At 49.1% G+C, this 17,463-nt stretch overlaps 3 protein-coding genes across 3 annotated transcripts; 2 read left to right on the forward strand and 1 right to left on the reverse strand.

Annotated features, from left to right (window-relative positions):
- Window positions 1-1,924: 1,924 nt before the first annotated feature.
- Window positions 1,925-5,064, forward strand: FPOAC1_004757 (uncharacterized protein; the record flags this gene model as incomplete). The annotated part of the gene is made up of 3 exons (XM_044849296.1): window positions 1,925-2,427; window positions 2,518-2,866; window positions 3,019-5,064. The coding sequence occupies 3 exons, from the start codon at window positions 1,925-1,927 to the stop codon at window positions 5,062-5,064; spliced, it is 2,898 nt and encodes a 965-aa protein (XP_044708006.1).
- A 1,204-nt stretch (window positions 5,065-6,268) lies between these two features.
- On the reverse strand, window positions 6,269-8,383 carry FPOAC1_004758 (uncharacterized protein; the record flags this gene model as incomplete). Its single annotated transcript, XM_044849297.1, has 3 exons — window positions 6,269-6,626; window positions 6,686-7,724; window positions 7,792-8,383. The coding sequence occupies 3 exons, from the start codon at window positions 8,381-8,383 to the stop codon at window positions 6,269-6,271; spliced, it is 1,989 nt and encodes a 662-aa protein (XP_044708007.1).
- A 4,313-nt stretch (window positions 8,384-12,696) lies between these two features.
- On the forward strand, window positions 12,697-13,548 carry FPOAC1_004759 (uncharacterized protein; the record flags this gene model as incomplete). Its single annotated transcript, XM_044849298.1, has 1 exon — window positions 12,697-13,548. The coding sequence occupies one exon, from the start codon at window positions 12,697-12,699 to the stop codon at window positions 13,546-13,548; it is 852 nt and encodes a 283-aa protein (XP_044708008.1).
- Between the last annotated feature and the right edge of the window lie 3,915 nt (window positions 13,549-17,463).

Consider the following 17,463-nt stretch of genomic DNA (forward strand, 5'->3'; position numbering starts at 1 on the left):
GGTGGATAATAGGGATAATAATCCTGACCCTCACGACCATACTTGAGCGCACAAGCTGGAGAATGATTTTGGTTGCTTATTACGTTAGGATGTTTACAAAGTAGAGACGATAACAAGATACATGTTTCGAAGAGATACATAAGCCGGGGCAGGCAATAAAACTACCTACCTATGCCGATGTAGCTCCTTGCCATGCATGACTTCAAAGGACCCAAGTACCTACCTACTAGGTTCTCATGAGGCTCAAGGATTCGGAAGGAACGCTCCCACCAGAATGCAAGACGCATCCGCACTCGGAGACAATTGCGATATGAGGGAAAAACAGAGGCGAGAGTTTCGCCGAACTCGCGCAGAGTCTGCAATAACAACAGGCAAGGTTTTTCAATGGAATGGGATTTATTCTGTGTCCGCTGTACCTGCAAATTAGTTGGATCGCATTGCTTTGAGCATGCTTTAAAGTATTCTTTCGAGGAGTTATGTCATTGATCTGTTGCAAGATGTATGTATTAAGATCTTGTTACTGTCTACCTACCCGCGGACACCTGCGATGTCATTGTCACATGGATCCCTGTTGCAAGACCGTGGCACTGGAGCCCATGTCATTGTATGCTACATTGTTGCGGGAATGGGCCTGGACCCTTGAAATCTGAAGCACTCGCCAACATGTCCATGACCTTGTTCTGGGTCTATTATGGATGTCAGGTCGGGTCCTAGGAATTGGTAACGCAACGATGAATCCACTGGCGTGTTCATCTCAAATGAGTGCCCCGCGAATGCGGAATACAATTGTTCGTCCATCTCCTCTTCTCCTAGGTAGGGAGTGACTCTTCTGCTCCAGCAAAACGCGCATCGAATCCAGCCGTCAAAGTTCATCTTTGTCGATTCGGGCCTAAGTGTTGTGGCGGGATCCGCTGTGATGGATACCCTTCTAAACGATGAAAGGCTTGGCGAGTAGCCTTGGACGTCGTCGCCTAGTCAAAATTAGCACTCGAGAGACTCGGATTGGTGCGTCCAGTATTGCTTGTCTCGGGCTTTGATGTGCGATGCTCGATGCACCCTCAGCGCTGAGACTAGTACCTAGGTATAGAGGAGAGACGTGGGGCACTAGTAGATACTCTGTATGGAAATAAACGACCCAGTAATATTTGTTCTGTTCATGGATCTTGTTTAGTTCCCTCCATTTCTCCCATGCTGGTCAAATTATCACTGTAAACTCCAGGTTCTCGACTCAACTCAAGCTTCCAACTTAACTCTCAAAACCCGCCGACCCTCCCTCTTCAATCCCCTTCCCCCTCCCCCCCTCGTCTCTACCTACATCTATTCCTGTCCTGCTCTGCCCATCGCCTGATCTCCCTGCCGACCATCATTCTGCATCCATCTCAACATACATACACAGTAACATACTCTTCCATCATTGACTTGCGCGCACAGCATTTGGGCAGTCAATCAACCTCTCCCCCCCCGCCCAGCAACGCCCGTTCGCACACTCTACTGGAGCCAGGAGCCCACTACAGTCCCCGGAGGCTCCCCCAAAAAACAAGCACCCCACCCCGTTCGGAACCTGGTGCATCCCAGTCAAGTCGAGGTGGCCGCTTTTGGGTGTGATGAAGTGGTTGCCCTGATCTCTGAGGTTGGTTCTTTTTTCCCTTTACAGGGCTCTTCCAGCTACAGCCCATAGCGCTACCGCACCATTACCTCCAGTAAGTCGAGCGGCATCTGAGGTGTTCTGCTTGCAGCTGCTGCAGTAGTGTAACCCACACCCGAACTTTCTCACACCCTCCTACTAGAGCCACTACGTGGGGGGCCCTTCTCTTCTTCGTCACCTCAGCCTCTCGCGCTCACACTTTCATGCCCTCTTCCCTCTTCCATACATTTTGTATCCGTTAAACTTTCGCTCCACCACAAGCCTTTTATTCCAACGTCCATGAGCACATCTATCTCAGTTACCAACTCAAGTCCTGTTCTGACCATGAACCCAACAATAACAGAGCACGACTTTCGCTTTCCTAGAAGGCCAGGTGCATGGCCCACCACCGCTCACCACGCACCCACTCAGCGCAACGGCCAGTCGAGCCATATCCCAATTTCTCGTGACGTCTCGGCCAGCTTCAAGGAGCACAAGACCGACATGGCAACTACCTACTCCCTTGCTAGGCAGGGCCTGGGCGGTACACCATCTTTCCCATTCCTTCAGAATGGCCTCGCCGACCCCGACCGCAGTATCGACAAGATGCAGCAAGACGACCCTCTGGCGACTCAAGTCTGGAAATTTTTTGCGAAGACCAAGCATCAGCTTCCTAGCCAGCATCGTATGGAGAACTTGACTTGGCGCATGATGGCTCTCAGTATGCGCAAGCATAAGCAGGAGCAACAGAGGCAGAACGAAGCAGAGGCTCGAAGGAAAAGAAATATGGAGGCCAGTAACCGGTATGTGAATTACTATTTATACCTGTGACGTTTTTTTGCGCTTCCTGTCACCATCACTTTGGCTCATGACGTGCTGACAAGGGCCTAAAGAATTGGGCGCCCATTGATGCAAAGTTCTCCCAGCGGCATTGCTCAGCTGCGAAAATCGTCTGAGCACAATATGCCACAACCCGATGCTATGAATCTCGACGACTTCATCTTTTCCGACAACTCGGCTTCGCCTGGCAACTTTACGTCGCCCCATGGCGACAAAATGGCCGACGATAGGACCAGTAATCCAATGGCCTCGGCCATTCCTATCAAATCCCGCAAGGAGCTATCGCACCAGACCTTCGTCCCACAATCAGTTCCTGTTCAACCGCTTCACCAAGCCACTCAAGGCCATGAGTTCAACTACGTCAACCGCAATCTGCGAAAAACCAGCATCGATGACCGTAGAGTGAGTGATTCCAATGGTTTCTCCCTCTTCTTTTTTGCTTGATAGGCTGTGCCCATCTGTTCCCCATCATCGCAAAGTTTCAGTTCCACCCGCCGGCCGATTTACATGTGATAGCACACTTATTTGTGCACATAGGCTAACTTTCGCAATAGACTCGGAAGCGCCCCGCTGACTTCTCACCACAAGTTCCGGCTGTTAACACTTCTGCTGCGCAGAACGATCTTGATCTTGATTCGGAGCTTCATGACTACTCTCTGGATCAACCCAACCAGACAAGCATTCCCCAGCAGTCGAACGGCGTCGGCGCCCCCTTTGGTCTTGACACTTTCATGGAAAATGATACCTCCATGGTCAATAACAATGGAAATTTCCAGCAGAATTTCTCATTTTCTCCTTCCACTTCACCTATGATACCCCATGGTCCCTTTTCCGGCATGTACCACAATTCTTCAGTCCCCACAGCATCTGTCAACAACAATGACTTTTACTCCCCCCCAGCATCCGCCTACCCATCGAATGTTTCAACTCCTCACCCTGTGCCCGAACAGGATGGATTTTATTTTGGTTCCCAGGATGCGCGAACTCAACGGCCCCAAGGTTTCCAACAAAGTATCAACAGCATGCTCAGCCATCAGTTCATGTATGGTAATGCAAACGGCAACAACGGCAATGCCATGTTCTCTGCTCCAGGAACTGGATCAGAATCCATGTCTGCCTACAGCACTGCTCCTAGCTCCTTTGGACATATCGACCCTTCGCAGGTGTTCCAAAATGACCAGCCGGTTCAATCCCCGACGATGCAAACACAGCAGGACAGCATGTTCTCGTTCGGAGCCGACTCGGATGACGAGGACAACAACGCATTTGCTGACCGTAATGTGCCAATGCAAAAGGATATCTCCTCATCTCTTGATGATTCTGGATCCATGGGCTGGGATGCAAGCCTGCCGGGCCAGTTCAGCACCCAGGCTGCTCGTTTCCCTGGTGGGCCAACTCGCAAGCAGGTGACAATCGGAGGTACGACAACCGATTTCGTCGACAACAATGGAGACTGGGAATCAAACGGCCTTGAGCGATCACAATCACAGTCCTTCAGAGGCGGTAATCTAAGGAGACAGCATCCCAAACTACCACGAAACGCTTCTACGCCAGTGCATTTTTCTGGTCAGCAGAACGGCTTCGAGCAGCTTGCCCAATCAATGCAAAGCTCACCTGCTGGTGACGCAAATGGAACCATGTCGGGATTCTCGTCTGTTGCCCCAAGCAGACCATCTTCGCCGCCTATGTCAAAGCAAGGCTCGACAACGAACCTGCAGGCGGCCGCAGGCAATGGTAGCGATGGAAATGCTCCGACCACGTGCACCAATTGTTTTACTCAGACGACACCTTTGTGGAGGCGAAACCCTGACGGCCAACCGTTGTGTAACGCCTGTGGTCTCTTCCTAAAACTACATGGTGTTGTGCGACCATTGAGCTTGAAGACGGACGTTATTAAGAAACGTAACCGTGGTTCTGGAACCAATGTTCCGGTTGGGGGCAGCAGCACCAGGTCTAAGAAGACGGCGAGCGCGCTGAATTCGCGCAAGAATTCAACTCTTTCAATGTCTACGGCAACAGCCAATAACCCCAACCCCAACAGCAGCAACCCGACTCCTAAAGCAACGACACCGCCTGCTGCCAGCCGACCTGCAAGCAGCAAGGACGTGGAGAGCCCCATTAGCGGTACTACATCGGGTACCAACACCGCTGGCAGTACTCCAAACAGTCATCTTGTTGGCCCAGGTCCTTCATCTGGTGCCATGGGTGGCAAAGGAGTTGTTCCTATAGCAGCTGCACCCCCCAAAACTAGTCCTGGACCTGGCGCTTCGTCAATGTCGATGCAGCGACCTACCACTGCCTCATCAAAACGACAACGCCGTCACAGCAAGAGTATTGGCGGAGATGTGCCAGTATCTATGGACATTGACAGCCCTGACTCGACTAGTTCCATTGATGCTCCACGTCCCTTTGGCTCCTCTGCTGGTCTGTCGAGTCTGCCCGGTGGCATGTCTGCCAGTAGCTTCAACCTCAACCAGCGGCCTAGCACACTGGGTTCAGCCACAGGCATGATTAGTATGTCTGGTGGTGGGCAAACAAGCTCGCTAATTGGCAGCTCTGCTGGCCCACAAGAGTGGGAATGGTTGACAATGAGTCTTTGATCGCAAGGAGACTTGTGTGCTTTGTTGATCAAGGACACGTGAACTACAACATTTGACGAGACATGGAATTATTCGAGGCGTTTTAGATGGGGGCGTTTTTGACGGATTATGACACGACGAACTGATACCTTATTACTTGGATGTATGGCACACTGGTGGATTATCGCTTCCGAATTTCCTGGAGTTATATGTGGCGGAAAGGCCGCTATTATACCGTTGCTTTTTGGGCGTTTGTGTACATGCAAGAACCAAACGTTGTGTGAGAAATAACACCTCTCTGACGGTGACTATACCGCATTATTGCATACACCCTTTCAAGAAGCTTGAATTAGCCGGAAATTCACTTTGTTTCGCTTATAGAAAGCTCGGATATATACGGGATTTGGGAGGCGCCAGTTTGATACATGGGACATATACTTACGGTGAATGCGCAGCCTTGAAACAATTTAAGATACCATTTAAAGCACAGTATTCGGAATATTCCGTCCCATCTTCTTTCTTCGTCATGCACTCTCTCGCAACTAACTGCTCGTCTGTACAACCCGTGAAGGCCCACACAATGGAAGTGCCACTGGTTATCACTATTCATTGGAGTGCGTTGTACGCTATGTCGTTCCTTACCAAAAGGGCAAGGTCATAGAAAGAGAGGGCTGGAATCATTACAGTTCATCTCGAGCGCGCAGTACTGAAGTAATCCCATTATGCTTCTTGCTTCCAGCTACACGCTTGCGACTGAACTTATACGATTGCATTGGGTCTTACATTTGTGAGTCCACTCCTTTCCCTGACCTCATGCCAGCTAAAGTAAGGGTCGGAGTAGTAGTCCTATTCTCCAAGCATACATACATAACTGAAACTGTTCTTTAAAGCCTGGCTATAATCAGACTCCTTTCCACTGGACCGCATACATGAACCTGGTCCGTATCAAACTCCTGCCTGCCATAATGAAGAGCAAAAAGACCAGGCTGCCAAAAGGACAGCCTCGAATACATGGTCAAAAGTGGTAATACAGTAACGTCGAAAAGTAACGGGAAAATGATGGAGGGGTGATAAAATCCTCATCATCATGGCACACAAGCCATGTCGTTAAAACACTGATTGCCAGTTATTAAAGTGAATCGCTACTGTTGCTTCACAAAAGGGCCTTCTGTCGGTTGACGAACCCACGCCAACCCAATGCCCCGTGGGAAATTTGAGGCTTATCCTAGAACATCGTCCCAAATGACTCGTCGGTCGGAATGCGTTTCCGAGGGCTCCCACCGTCTTCTGTGGCAGGTTTACGATGCCTAAATGTGAAGCCGACAAAGAGGCTCTTGCTCATTTGATCCTCACGTTCAGCCATAGTCTCGAGGGCTTGTTGCTTGTCGTGGACTTCTTTGTACTTTGCCATGTCAGCTTCGTTGGTAAAGTCGTCAAAGTAGCCCGCATCGGTCTCCGAGTCCAGCTCAGGGACAAAAGGTGCACGAGTCTGTCGCAAAACATCCCACTCAACTTCAGCAAAATATTGATGGGCAAAGATATCAGTAATATTCGAGAACCGTCTTGAGCGGGAGTTGATGCACCTGCACATCATAGTTAGTTCACACTCGTGATGCAAGTGTCGGGATTCGAATATGCTTACGTGCAGATGAAGTTCCAGGTTCGGTTGCTCAGGAAATAGTTGGGATCCTCCCATACAGGCCTCTTCAGGACTTCCTTCCAGTGCTTCAGGTTGCGCCACGTCTCATCGGGAGTAGCACCTGCAAAGGGAGGGAAACCAGTGAGGGCTTCAAACAGCATACAGCCTAAACTCCAGTAATCTACTGTAAAGTCGTATTCCTCCCCTCTAAGGACCTCGGGAGCCATGTAGTCGGGCGAACCTACGATAGATTTGGCGTAGTTGACATCGTTTTCACGCATCGTCCGGTAGCTCTCTCGACGTTCAGCCACGGTTCGCTGATCCATGGGCTTGCCGAAGGGGACTGAACTCTCAGACGCCTTTTCCAGCTTGACGCGCATTGACTCAATTTTGGATGGGGCCAAGACACCAGCAGCAAGACCGAAATCGGTCAACTTGATGTGGCCTGTCGAATCAACCAGGAAATTTTCAGGCTTGAGATCCCGGTGAATGTAACCCAGCTGGTGCAGGGCGTCTACAGAGCAAAACATCTCGGCGATGTAGAAGCGGGCATGGCGATTTGATAACACACCCGTATTGTTAAGCAGGGTGCGGAAGTCACCACCAGGCACGTACTCCATAGCGAGATAGATACTCTTCTCGTCCTGGAAAGAGTAGAGGAGCCTAACGAGCCACTCGCTCTGGGCGGTTGTGAGGATATCTCTCTCGGTCAAAACGTGACGAACTTCATCCAGCTTGAAAAGCAGCTTCTTGCTCATGACTTTGAGAGCACAAACCTCACGGGTATCTTTCTTTTGGGCTAGGAAAACTTGGCCATAGCCGCCCTGGCCAACTTGGGTCAGGATCTGGAAGTCCCCATGTCGAAGTCGCACCCGACGCTTACGGAGGTTGGCGCGCTCTCGCCCAGCATACTTGGTCCACATTTGGTTGTGCGTCTGTTCATCGGTCTCTGGGGGCGGGGGATATTCATTCTTGAAAGCCTGTAGCCGGTTTTGGCGAGCACCAACGTATGTGAGAAGGTCGAAATAATAGTCTAGAAAATCTAAGAAATGTGAGAGACTGATGGAGAGAAGTGACGTTGTATTCAAGCAATTATGAGAAGAGCTTACAAAGTTGCGTAACATTCACCAGTCGCTTGACGTTGGGCTTTTGGAGGATTTCGCGCTCCTCTACTGTCAAACCTCGATGCGTGTTGAATCGTTTAGTCGCAGGTGTAGTAGGTCGGTCTCTCTGCTCATAGAGCTGTTGGCGAGTAACAGCAGCATGGCTATGCTGATGGGGAGATTCGATGGCGGCCAATCGAGAGGTTGGGGGCGTGTTTTCCTGCCCTTGCTTCTTGTTAGGGCTACCCGGTCGTGTCTTGTGGACGACACTTTCATCAACATTCGGGCTAGACTCGTCGAGAGGTTGGGTCTTGGTCTTGCCGGGCGCCAGCGGGGTCACGACACTCTGAGGGCGGCCCAGTCTGAGAGGCGGCTCAATTGTGGGAGTGTTGAGATTCAGGGCATTGTCGAAGGCCGAAGGAAGTTCGTGCGCGCCAGGAGGATTGGTCTTCTTGCTCGGACTACCTTGAGGCGTGCTCACGGGGTTGAGGAAGTTGTCCAACTTGGTAGACGGTGTAGCAGGGCGCGAGGTACTGGTTTCGCTAGAAGCATTGGTTGCTTTTCCGCCAGGAAAGAAGCTTGACATGAAACTAGCCATGACCGGTTGTCTTTCCCAGGTGATTCCAGCTTATGCTTAGGCGGATGAGAGGATATGGAATAAGAAGACGCTGAGGAGCGTAACCTATGGCGGGGATGTTTTGTTGTCGCAATACAAAGTTGGGGTTAGAGTCGAGGGGTACCGTAATAATGGGCTCTCTTGTTTGGCAAGGTTGGCTTGAGCTAGGCGGGCGAGCGGTGGGGAACCTGGGCAGATAAGAACAGCACTGAGCTGTGGTGGACTCAAATAAATAAAACGATAATGTTGGATGCTGAGGCAAGAAAACTTGTTTGGTGCCCGGTGTAAAGTCGGGCAGAGATGAAGGATAAGTGCATCGGCTGAGGTGACCGGTTCTATGGAAGTAATAAAGTATCAGAGAGCAAGAGCTGCCACCGCTATTGACAACAAGAACTTGATAAATTAGGTGCTACTCTGTAATAGTAGATACTAGGTATCTTAGCACCTGTGGAAAGCAAGGTCAAGGCCACCTAAGATCGGTCGGGCTGTGGTGGGGTTTGTTTTTTGATGATGCTATTGGTGGGACCCGATCGATCAACAATGGCATGGTTGCAGCAGCAACCGATCGTCTGTACCCGCCGAGATATACTCCAAGTTTAGCATGTGTCTCTAGAAAGGACTTTTTACTGTTATGTTGTACAGCTACTAACTGGGCTAGTCTACTCATAACAAACGATGCCCCTGTCTATCGTTTGTCATTGATCTACCCTGGTCTGCTGCAACCAAATTTAGGACACATACGATCCTAACAGCAAGGCTAAACTTAGTAATCCCAGCCTGGATCTGTTTCTGTTGCTGAGCAAACCATCATGCATTAAAAGAGGTAGGTAGTTGGGACGTTAATAAAAAATTGACAGGACTAACTAGCCTAGGTAGGTAGGACTTGAACCTTCTACTTCTTCTCCTAATATAAAGTGCACCTTCTTGGTCAACATTTGGGAATCATACCCTGTGCTACCACAACACTAGCAGTGACAAATAGATAAATGGCATCATAGACAGAGGGATTCGAGCAATCCCGTCAACGCTCTGCAGTAATTTCATTTGCAATCAAAGTGTTATCGAATAATCTTGTTTTAAGAAAACATATAGAGATACTATTATGTGACACAACTGGTAAGAATCTCTGTGTATAGGTACCTGGGTATCTTGAGACAACTTGTTTGATTTTCATTAACTACTCTCCTTAATGAGAGCAACTGACCTTTCAGAATGTCAGTCAATAGATTCTGATCTTGGGACTAAAGCTATTCTTGCAGACCTGTATGACTTGAGATTATCTCCTCATAAGGAGGAATGTTGAGATCCAATGTGTGTCTAGCAGATGGAGGTGCATCGAACTAACGATAGACGAGACCCAACCACCAGTACTACTATCTGTCCACATACCTAAAATATATGTTGTCCACTCTTGGTTCGTCGGAAATGTTCACACCTCGAGGAAGGCTTGTTGAGGTTCTTGAGTACGAGGCCCAGCCTTCTCTCTGCAAACACTTTATACTTTGCGGCATTGTCATGATTTCTACATAACGTACATGATAAGCGGGTGCAACAGACAAGCGAGTGCAACAAAAAATCCCGCAATTTACATCTTCTCAACTTAATCAATTAATTTTCAACCACCAAATATGCCAGACCCAAATATTGAGGCTAGGATTCTTCTTGCACTTCGTGCCCTTCAAAATGACCCAAAATTAAGTCTCCGACGCGCCGCAGGCATCTACCAGGTCCGTTATTGGACTTTATATCGCCGACAGAAGGGTATCCTTTCTACGCGTGATTCTATCCCAAAATCACGCAAACTATCTGATCTAGAAGAACAGATCATAGTTCAGTTCATTCTCGATCTGGATTCGCGAGGGTTTCCCCCGCGACTGCGTTGTGTTGAGGAGATGGCTAACCGATTGCTCGCCGACCGCGAGACGCCGCCTGTCGGCAAGCGCTGGGCCTCTAACTTCGTCAAGCGACACAAAGACCTCAAGACGCATTTCCCCCGTAAATATGACTACCAGAGAGCCAAATGTGAAGATCCGACCATTATTCGCAACTGGTTTAGGCTCGTAGCAAATGTAATTGCGAAGTATGGCATCCGACCTGATGAAATCTACAACTTTGACGAGACTGGCTTTATGATGGGCGTTATTGCGAGCGGAATGGTCGTCACAGGTGCTGAAAGGCGTGGAAGACCAAAATCAGTGCAGCCTGGAAACCGGGAATGGATTACAGTCATTCAGGCGATCAATGCCGAGGGCCAAGCGATCCCGCCGTTCATCATAGGTGCGGGCCAATATCACCTCGCCCACTGGTACCGAGAAAGCAACCTCCCGGGCGATTGGGCTATTGCGACGAGTCCTAATGGCTGGACAGATAACGAGATAGTCCTCGAGTGGCTAAAGCACTTCGACCGGTGTACTACCAAGCAATCAAAGAATCGCTATCGTCTCCTGATCCTCGACGGACACCAAAGTCACCACTCGGTCGACTTTGAGAGATATTGCAAGGCAAATAAAATCATCACGCTTTGTATACCGCCTCATTCGTCTCATCTGCTGCAGCCTCTTGATGTCGGGTGCTTTGGCCTGCTTAAGAAGGCTTACGGGCGAGAAATCGAGCATTTGATCAGATGCTCCGTAACCCACATTTCCAAAACCGAGTTCTTGCCGGCTTTTTACACCGCCTACCAGGCCACAATGACAGAGAAAAATATTAAAGCAGCCTTTAGAGGAGCCGGACTTGCTCCTCTCGACCCAGAAAGTGTAATCTCGAAGCTCGATGTGCAGCTGCGGACTCCAACGCCTGTGGAGGAGGTAGTTAGCCCCTCGACCCCTTGGGTCTCAAAGACCCCAAAGACTATCCTTGAAGCCGACTCTCAGCTTGAATATCTTGAAAAGAGAATCAAAAGGCATAAAAGTAGCTCTCCAGAGTCAATTCTAGAAGCATTGAGGTCTTCTTCCAAGGGAACAAAGATAGTTATGCATAAGGTTGCCTTATTAGAGGCCAGGGTCCAAGATCTTGAACAGGCAAATAAGATACTAAGCCGGCGGCGGAGGGCAAAAAGAACCCGGCTACAGAAAGGAGGGGTGATGACAGTAGAGGAAGGAAGGCAAGTAATTGATCAAACGGATGTTGATGCGCAGGCGGTGGCTGGACCATCGAGAAGTGGTGGTCAAGGAGGGCCTCCGCGAATGAAGGAAAGGCGCTGTGGAGCGTGCGGCAAGACAGGACATAATGCAAGGACCTGTCAGATACTTGTCGCTATGTCTATGGAAGAATATAGCGATTAATTTTACTTAATTAATAGTCTGTTGTGTTTTTATTGCTATTTCTATCTGAGATGTTGTGATGTTGTGTTGCACTCGCTTGTCTGTTGCACCCGCTTATCATGTACGTTAGCTTTTATTCTGATATAAAGTTAACTTTGTTGAACCTTGTTGAAAAGCACGGCCTTGTGGCCCTATAATATTGTTTTACTACTGAAGTTTACTGTTTTTGAGCATCTCATTTCTTCATGAAATGATTGAAATCTCAACTCATCATACTTTGCGGCAAAATGCTCTCTCACTATCACGTCGACCATTAGATTTCGAGTCTATTTGGACTCAAAACTACATCTCTCTAGCATGACAAGTCCTTTCATTTTCTCAGAAGTGCAGTACTAGGTGGCTTGACTCAATCATGTATGGTAGGTAACAGAAATGATGACCTCTGAGGCTTGGGGTACAAAAATAAATAGTGTGAGAGCATGGTTCAAACTGCATAGATTGATTGACCTGCCAATTTTGTTTTTTGTACCTCTATCGCAACGTTTCTGAAACCCTGAGGCATGTGTTATTGATAAACCACAAAATGAGCCAAAGTGGAGATAACAAATCAACAGTGAAAATTGCGTTTTGGGAACTCTTTCGAACTCACTGTAATGATATTGTGATATGTCTAGTGGATACTAATAATAGCCCGTAGCAACTTTAACGGTTGTGTCATCGCGCGGTTTCCACCGGCCATACATGACAAGGATCTAATCTTATCAATCTACCGCTTGGCGGGAGTAACATCATCATGGGATCAGTCCCCCTCAGCTTAGCGCGGACAACTTCCGCCTCGATTCACTAGCGAAGGTCTCACGCCCCATCTGGATCAGAAGTTTAACGTCGTAGCCAACATATCTGTCACCGCTTTACTCCTCTTTTGCTCTTGCCCCGTGCCTTTGTTCTTCTTGCAGTAAACTTAATAGAGGCGTGCCCTCCTTCTGTTGTCAACTCTGCCAAACGCGTACAACCCGGACATAGCGACGCATCATGAAGTTCTCCCACGCAGTCGCCGGCTTCGCTGTCACGGCGCATGCTTTTACTCCCAAGTTCAACATCTTTGGCGAAAACGATAATGCCGACACCAACGCTCCTCATAAGATCCCTACGGCCCATGAGTCCGTTGTTATGGCGCGTCGCATCCTTGCTCTCACCAAGATCGCCACTCTCTCGACTGTTTTCCCTTCTGGTCACCCCAACAGTGATCTTTCTATCGATGAAAACCGCCCGACCGGACTCGAGGGCGTGCCTATTGGCATGATGGATTATGTGGCAGATTGTGAGGATGAAGGCAACCCTACCATTCTCGAAATTAAGATCGCAACAACGTTCAGGAACGTCCGCGCTGGATCGAACCTTACCCTCTCCATGAACTGGGTCCCGCCCTATCCGCCCGCCAAGCGCATCTCCCTTCTGTCTCGTCTCTCGGCATATATTCCCTTTCTCCCTGGCTACGACTACAACAGTCGTGTCGAGGAGTCTTCCACCCCGGACACCGTTCCTTACTCAGCGGCCAATCTGCCCCGGTTCGCACTTTTTGGATACTTGGAACCCATTGAAACCACTCCCGTATCAGCTGTCAAGCTTGCAGCATGCTTTACGCGCAAGCATCAGGACGCTAAGTACTGGCTGCCAGGTAATGTCATCCATGAGAGCTCATGGGCGCGCTTGGTTGTGACCAAGATTTACTGGGTTGGCGGCTTTGGCGACCGAGCACGAATTGGCTGGCTGCCTGTTGACGAATGGAAGAGAATCACCAGAGATGAATGGGAAAGCATCAAGCTCCCCGGTGAGGAGAAAGGTTGGAGTGAGTGGTCAGCCAGCTCTGCTGGAGAGCTGTAAAGGTGGCATGACTTGCCTCTGTTGGAAAGAGTCTTTACTTTTTAATGTTTGACTTTTTGGTGAGTTTCGAGCGACAGCATTCTTTTGTGCATGGATGGACATAGTCTATAACTTTATCATGGGTTTGATTATGTACACGGGAGATGTTGCTTTTTTACATAGCAGGGACGGCAATATGTTGTTGACAGAGTGGTTTGTGTCACGGGCCCTTTTTACGTCGCCAGTTTGTTTTACATCATTGGCAACTTGTAGCATTCTCTTAGGAAATGTCTCGGGCAAAACATGTAGATAGCCGAATCGACCAATCTTGAATAACATGTAACTGTTTTACTTGGTTTGGTTTGCCGTGCTACAGAGTCGCCGTGATACGAGAGATATTTGTGTTACAGAACCCTCATTTCGTAGTCCGAATTGTTACGCTTGGCAACGTGTGACATGGTCACCGGTCACTTTGGTTCATATTGCTAAACCCTATCAGCCTGTAACAGGCCATGGCTCGTCACAAACAGAACACCCTTGCTCGCATCTACTGCAACCGTGCGCTCAAACGGATTGGGGTGGGACGGGAAGTTCATTATCCCTATGGGCTGACTGGTACAAGGGCAAAAGTGATGGCAGTGATGTCGTGCTGGCCGTGCTAGGGACTACATTGTGGTGGGTTACACTGCGTAGCTGTGGCGGCTTGATCCGGCGGGCTACGGGCGATCCGACTCCTCGCGCAATGTGAGAGTTTTTAGTACATCAGTTTCGCCTGTTTGTCGATATTGCGATATCGTTTGCAATGTAGTCTACGTTTTGTCTTTAATAATAAATCACTGAGCTGGTAGTGAGCCATTTGAAATATCTCATGTGTTGTCACCAATGTAAAATCTTTTTTGGCGAGGGTTGTCCTCCCTGCTCTATTATATTTGACTCAGTCAGAAATATTGACAAAGGATCTACGGAGTACAAATTAGACAATCAAAGGGTATTGAGCGGCCCAGTGCAACGAGGCACTGTTACTGCCTACGCAGCTAGGTACCTAGGTAAGCAGCCTAGCATGTGAAGACCCCGGCTCCATGTTTCGGAATACGATCACCGCAGAGCAAACAATGCCCTCCCCGAAACGGAAGGTTTCTTGTGTCTTCTCGGTAGAGGAACTCGGTCCGGTCCGGGATAAGATCCCGACGGACTGTTAAGGCTCCGCTCCGTAGGCGGTCGGTCCAGGGATATCCCTCTGCCTGACATTCATGGTTTCCGGATACATTACGGAGTATAGCTATACTGCACTGCGCCGAAACAGTAGAGATTGGCGTTAACTATCGATTTGAGAGAGTGAGACTAGCAGTGGGGAGTGCATCAGAAAGGCGTTTACGTGCAGACAGATGATGCAAGTGGTTCAGACATGGGCTGATAACACCTGTATCTTAACGGTTATCTTCTCCGCGAGTGTATTGTACTAACTACACCGCAGAAAATGCCAAGCCAGTCGCGATGACTGGTTGCGAGCCAGCAGACAAACCCATGATTCAGACTGAGGAGCCTTTTGTTAGAGTCGACTTAATCCACTCTCATGAGTAGTGCCATTCACCCAAGAACTTAGCTCTTGATTAGAAGCAGAATATCGAAAAAGAAGGCATGGTTTATGCATTAATTCTCGACCCTGCGCTATTGTCGGGGCTTGCGTGGTGGCTTGCACTATTCATTCCTATAACCGTCCTATCGATGTGATGTTTTGGAAATTCAATGTCCATGTCGATAGAAAAAGAGTTGCAGGGGCCAAGGGGAACGGATTGAACTTCCTGTGGGTGGGAACACAGACCAGACCACAATCAATACCTGCAACACCTATGCACCACGGTAACAAGGAGGGTTTCCAGGACGCTGAGGGGATGAGAGGGACTATAGGCCGATTATCATTCAATGGCTTAGGCTGGCGGGTAAACTAGATACGTGCATGACGGTTGATGATGATGAACAACATCAAAGCATCATTTGTCGTCTGGACTTGGCCGATGAAGGTAGAGTCAAAGGTCAATGAAAAGAAGTAAGCATTGACCAAAAGGATTCCCTGCTTCCAATGATCTGGACTGGATGCCGTCATGGGGAGGCATTTCGAGAAATGATGGCTGGTGAGCTTCGCTTACTGGTTGGTTAAGTCGTAGCTGACATTGGACCATGTTCTACAAACACGACGCAAGAGGCCAAGACAAGCTTTTGATGAGGAGACATTTTGTTGTTCCCTGCCCTAAGGAAAATGGGGTATTGTATGCAGAAGAGTTCCATTCGTTTTGTTGTATCTACCTAGCCTGTAGTCAACTGCTAATCTCTGACACGTCAAGAAGAATTGCTGCTCCTACTCAAGTGCTGTATGTATGAACCAATTCAATAGATGCTGCGCACCACCAATACTAAGGTAACGCACATTCCACGAGGCAAAAGGCTTCCTTGCGATCTTAGCTGCGCGATTGAGTGTGCCCTCAAGCGGGGTCGATAGCTTTCGGCTGGGGGGGCTACTAATGTTATTTGATCGCCAAGGTCAGCCAACCGTGACCCCTGAATACCACAAACGACGTTATGCACTCTGATGTGACCTGATCTAGCCTGCACCTCGAAACGCCCGTTCATCTTTTATTCTTTGAGAGCAATCAGCCCGCTATCATTACCTACCTACTTACCTACTTACATATCCCTTCCATCTTGAAAGAAAGGCACAGGACTGTATCAGGCAGTGTAGCGCAGCGCAGCATTTCTGTACCTAGGTATGTATTATTGTTTAGTCTGTATGATATTAGGACCAACCAAGTCCTCTGTTATAGCGCACAAAGCATCGCCACCCGCCTTAGTAGTCTAGCACTCCTCCTCAACCCACTGCCGTTTTAATAAATCTAAGAGTCTCCTACAGTGATAGAGCTCATGTAATAGAATTGTTTCCCCACCCGTCTATTACTGTCCGTCAACCTTAACCATGACCATCACCCATGAAACATAGTCGGGTAGGTTCCTGGGATCCGCACAATCAAAAGAATAACGAGCACAAAAACTCTCCCCAAGATATCCGGACAGGCAGGGTCCCGTCGTAGACTCCAGGGACCTGACCGAACAAGCGACAGGCAGAGGGGGACACACCCATGCCAGTTCACCACTAGCAAGTAATTGGTACTTAGTGGTTATGGGGCAGAGCGGGCCCTCTGACGCAAAAGCCCTGCTATCAGTGCATGCTGGCAATCTCTCCGTGTGTAGCGTCTACCTACACCTCCACCTTCCTTCGCGTCCCCATATTTCCTACTGAGCCTTCTTAAGTTAGTGCCTTGCCTTGCCAACCTTGCCTTGCCTCACCTCAAAAACGCTCTAAACTCAACGTACCTGCACTGCACTGCATATTACCTACCTCGCCCCGTCCGACCCCATCCATCTCATAATCCATCAACGTTCCCGCTCTCGGTCGGGGTTCCGTGCCGCTCGTGTACATACTTGCGCTATCTTGACACTTATTGTTGTTTCTTTGTTCTTTGCATCTTCCTCCTCTTTTCTCGCATCAGCAAGGGCCATTCGCGTGCGTGGTCAACTGAACAACAACGGGCGTTTACTCGACAACTGCGGTGGTGATAGTTTGGAAACGATATAACGCACGGGCGACGGTCACGATCCAAGTCAAATACTCGACTCGCCATTCGTCATTCGGATTGCGCGGCAGATCCATCAAACATTTATAGCTCAGCGACGATAACGCGATCGAGAGAACGCAAACTTGAGGCGACACTTTGATATCGAGTATCCGGCCGGCCCTTGAGGCGCTAAGGAGTATCGCACGGCATCGCGGTCTGATCTTTCACGACCGCGTTGACTGCGACCGTATGCGATAAACTCCGACATAATTCAATATACCCCCTTGTCTAGATCTTTCGGAATGGCGCCTCCGCCCCCGACTCGAAA

The sequence above is a fragment of the Fusarium poae genome, chromosome 2 (assembly GCF_019609905.1).
Source record: "Fusarium poae strain DAOMC 252244 chromosome 2, whole genome shotgun sequence".
NCBI classification, from domain to species: domain Eukaryota; kingdom Fungi; phylum Ascomycota; class Sordariomycetes; order Hypocreales; family Nectriaceae; genus Fusarium; species Fusarium poae.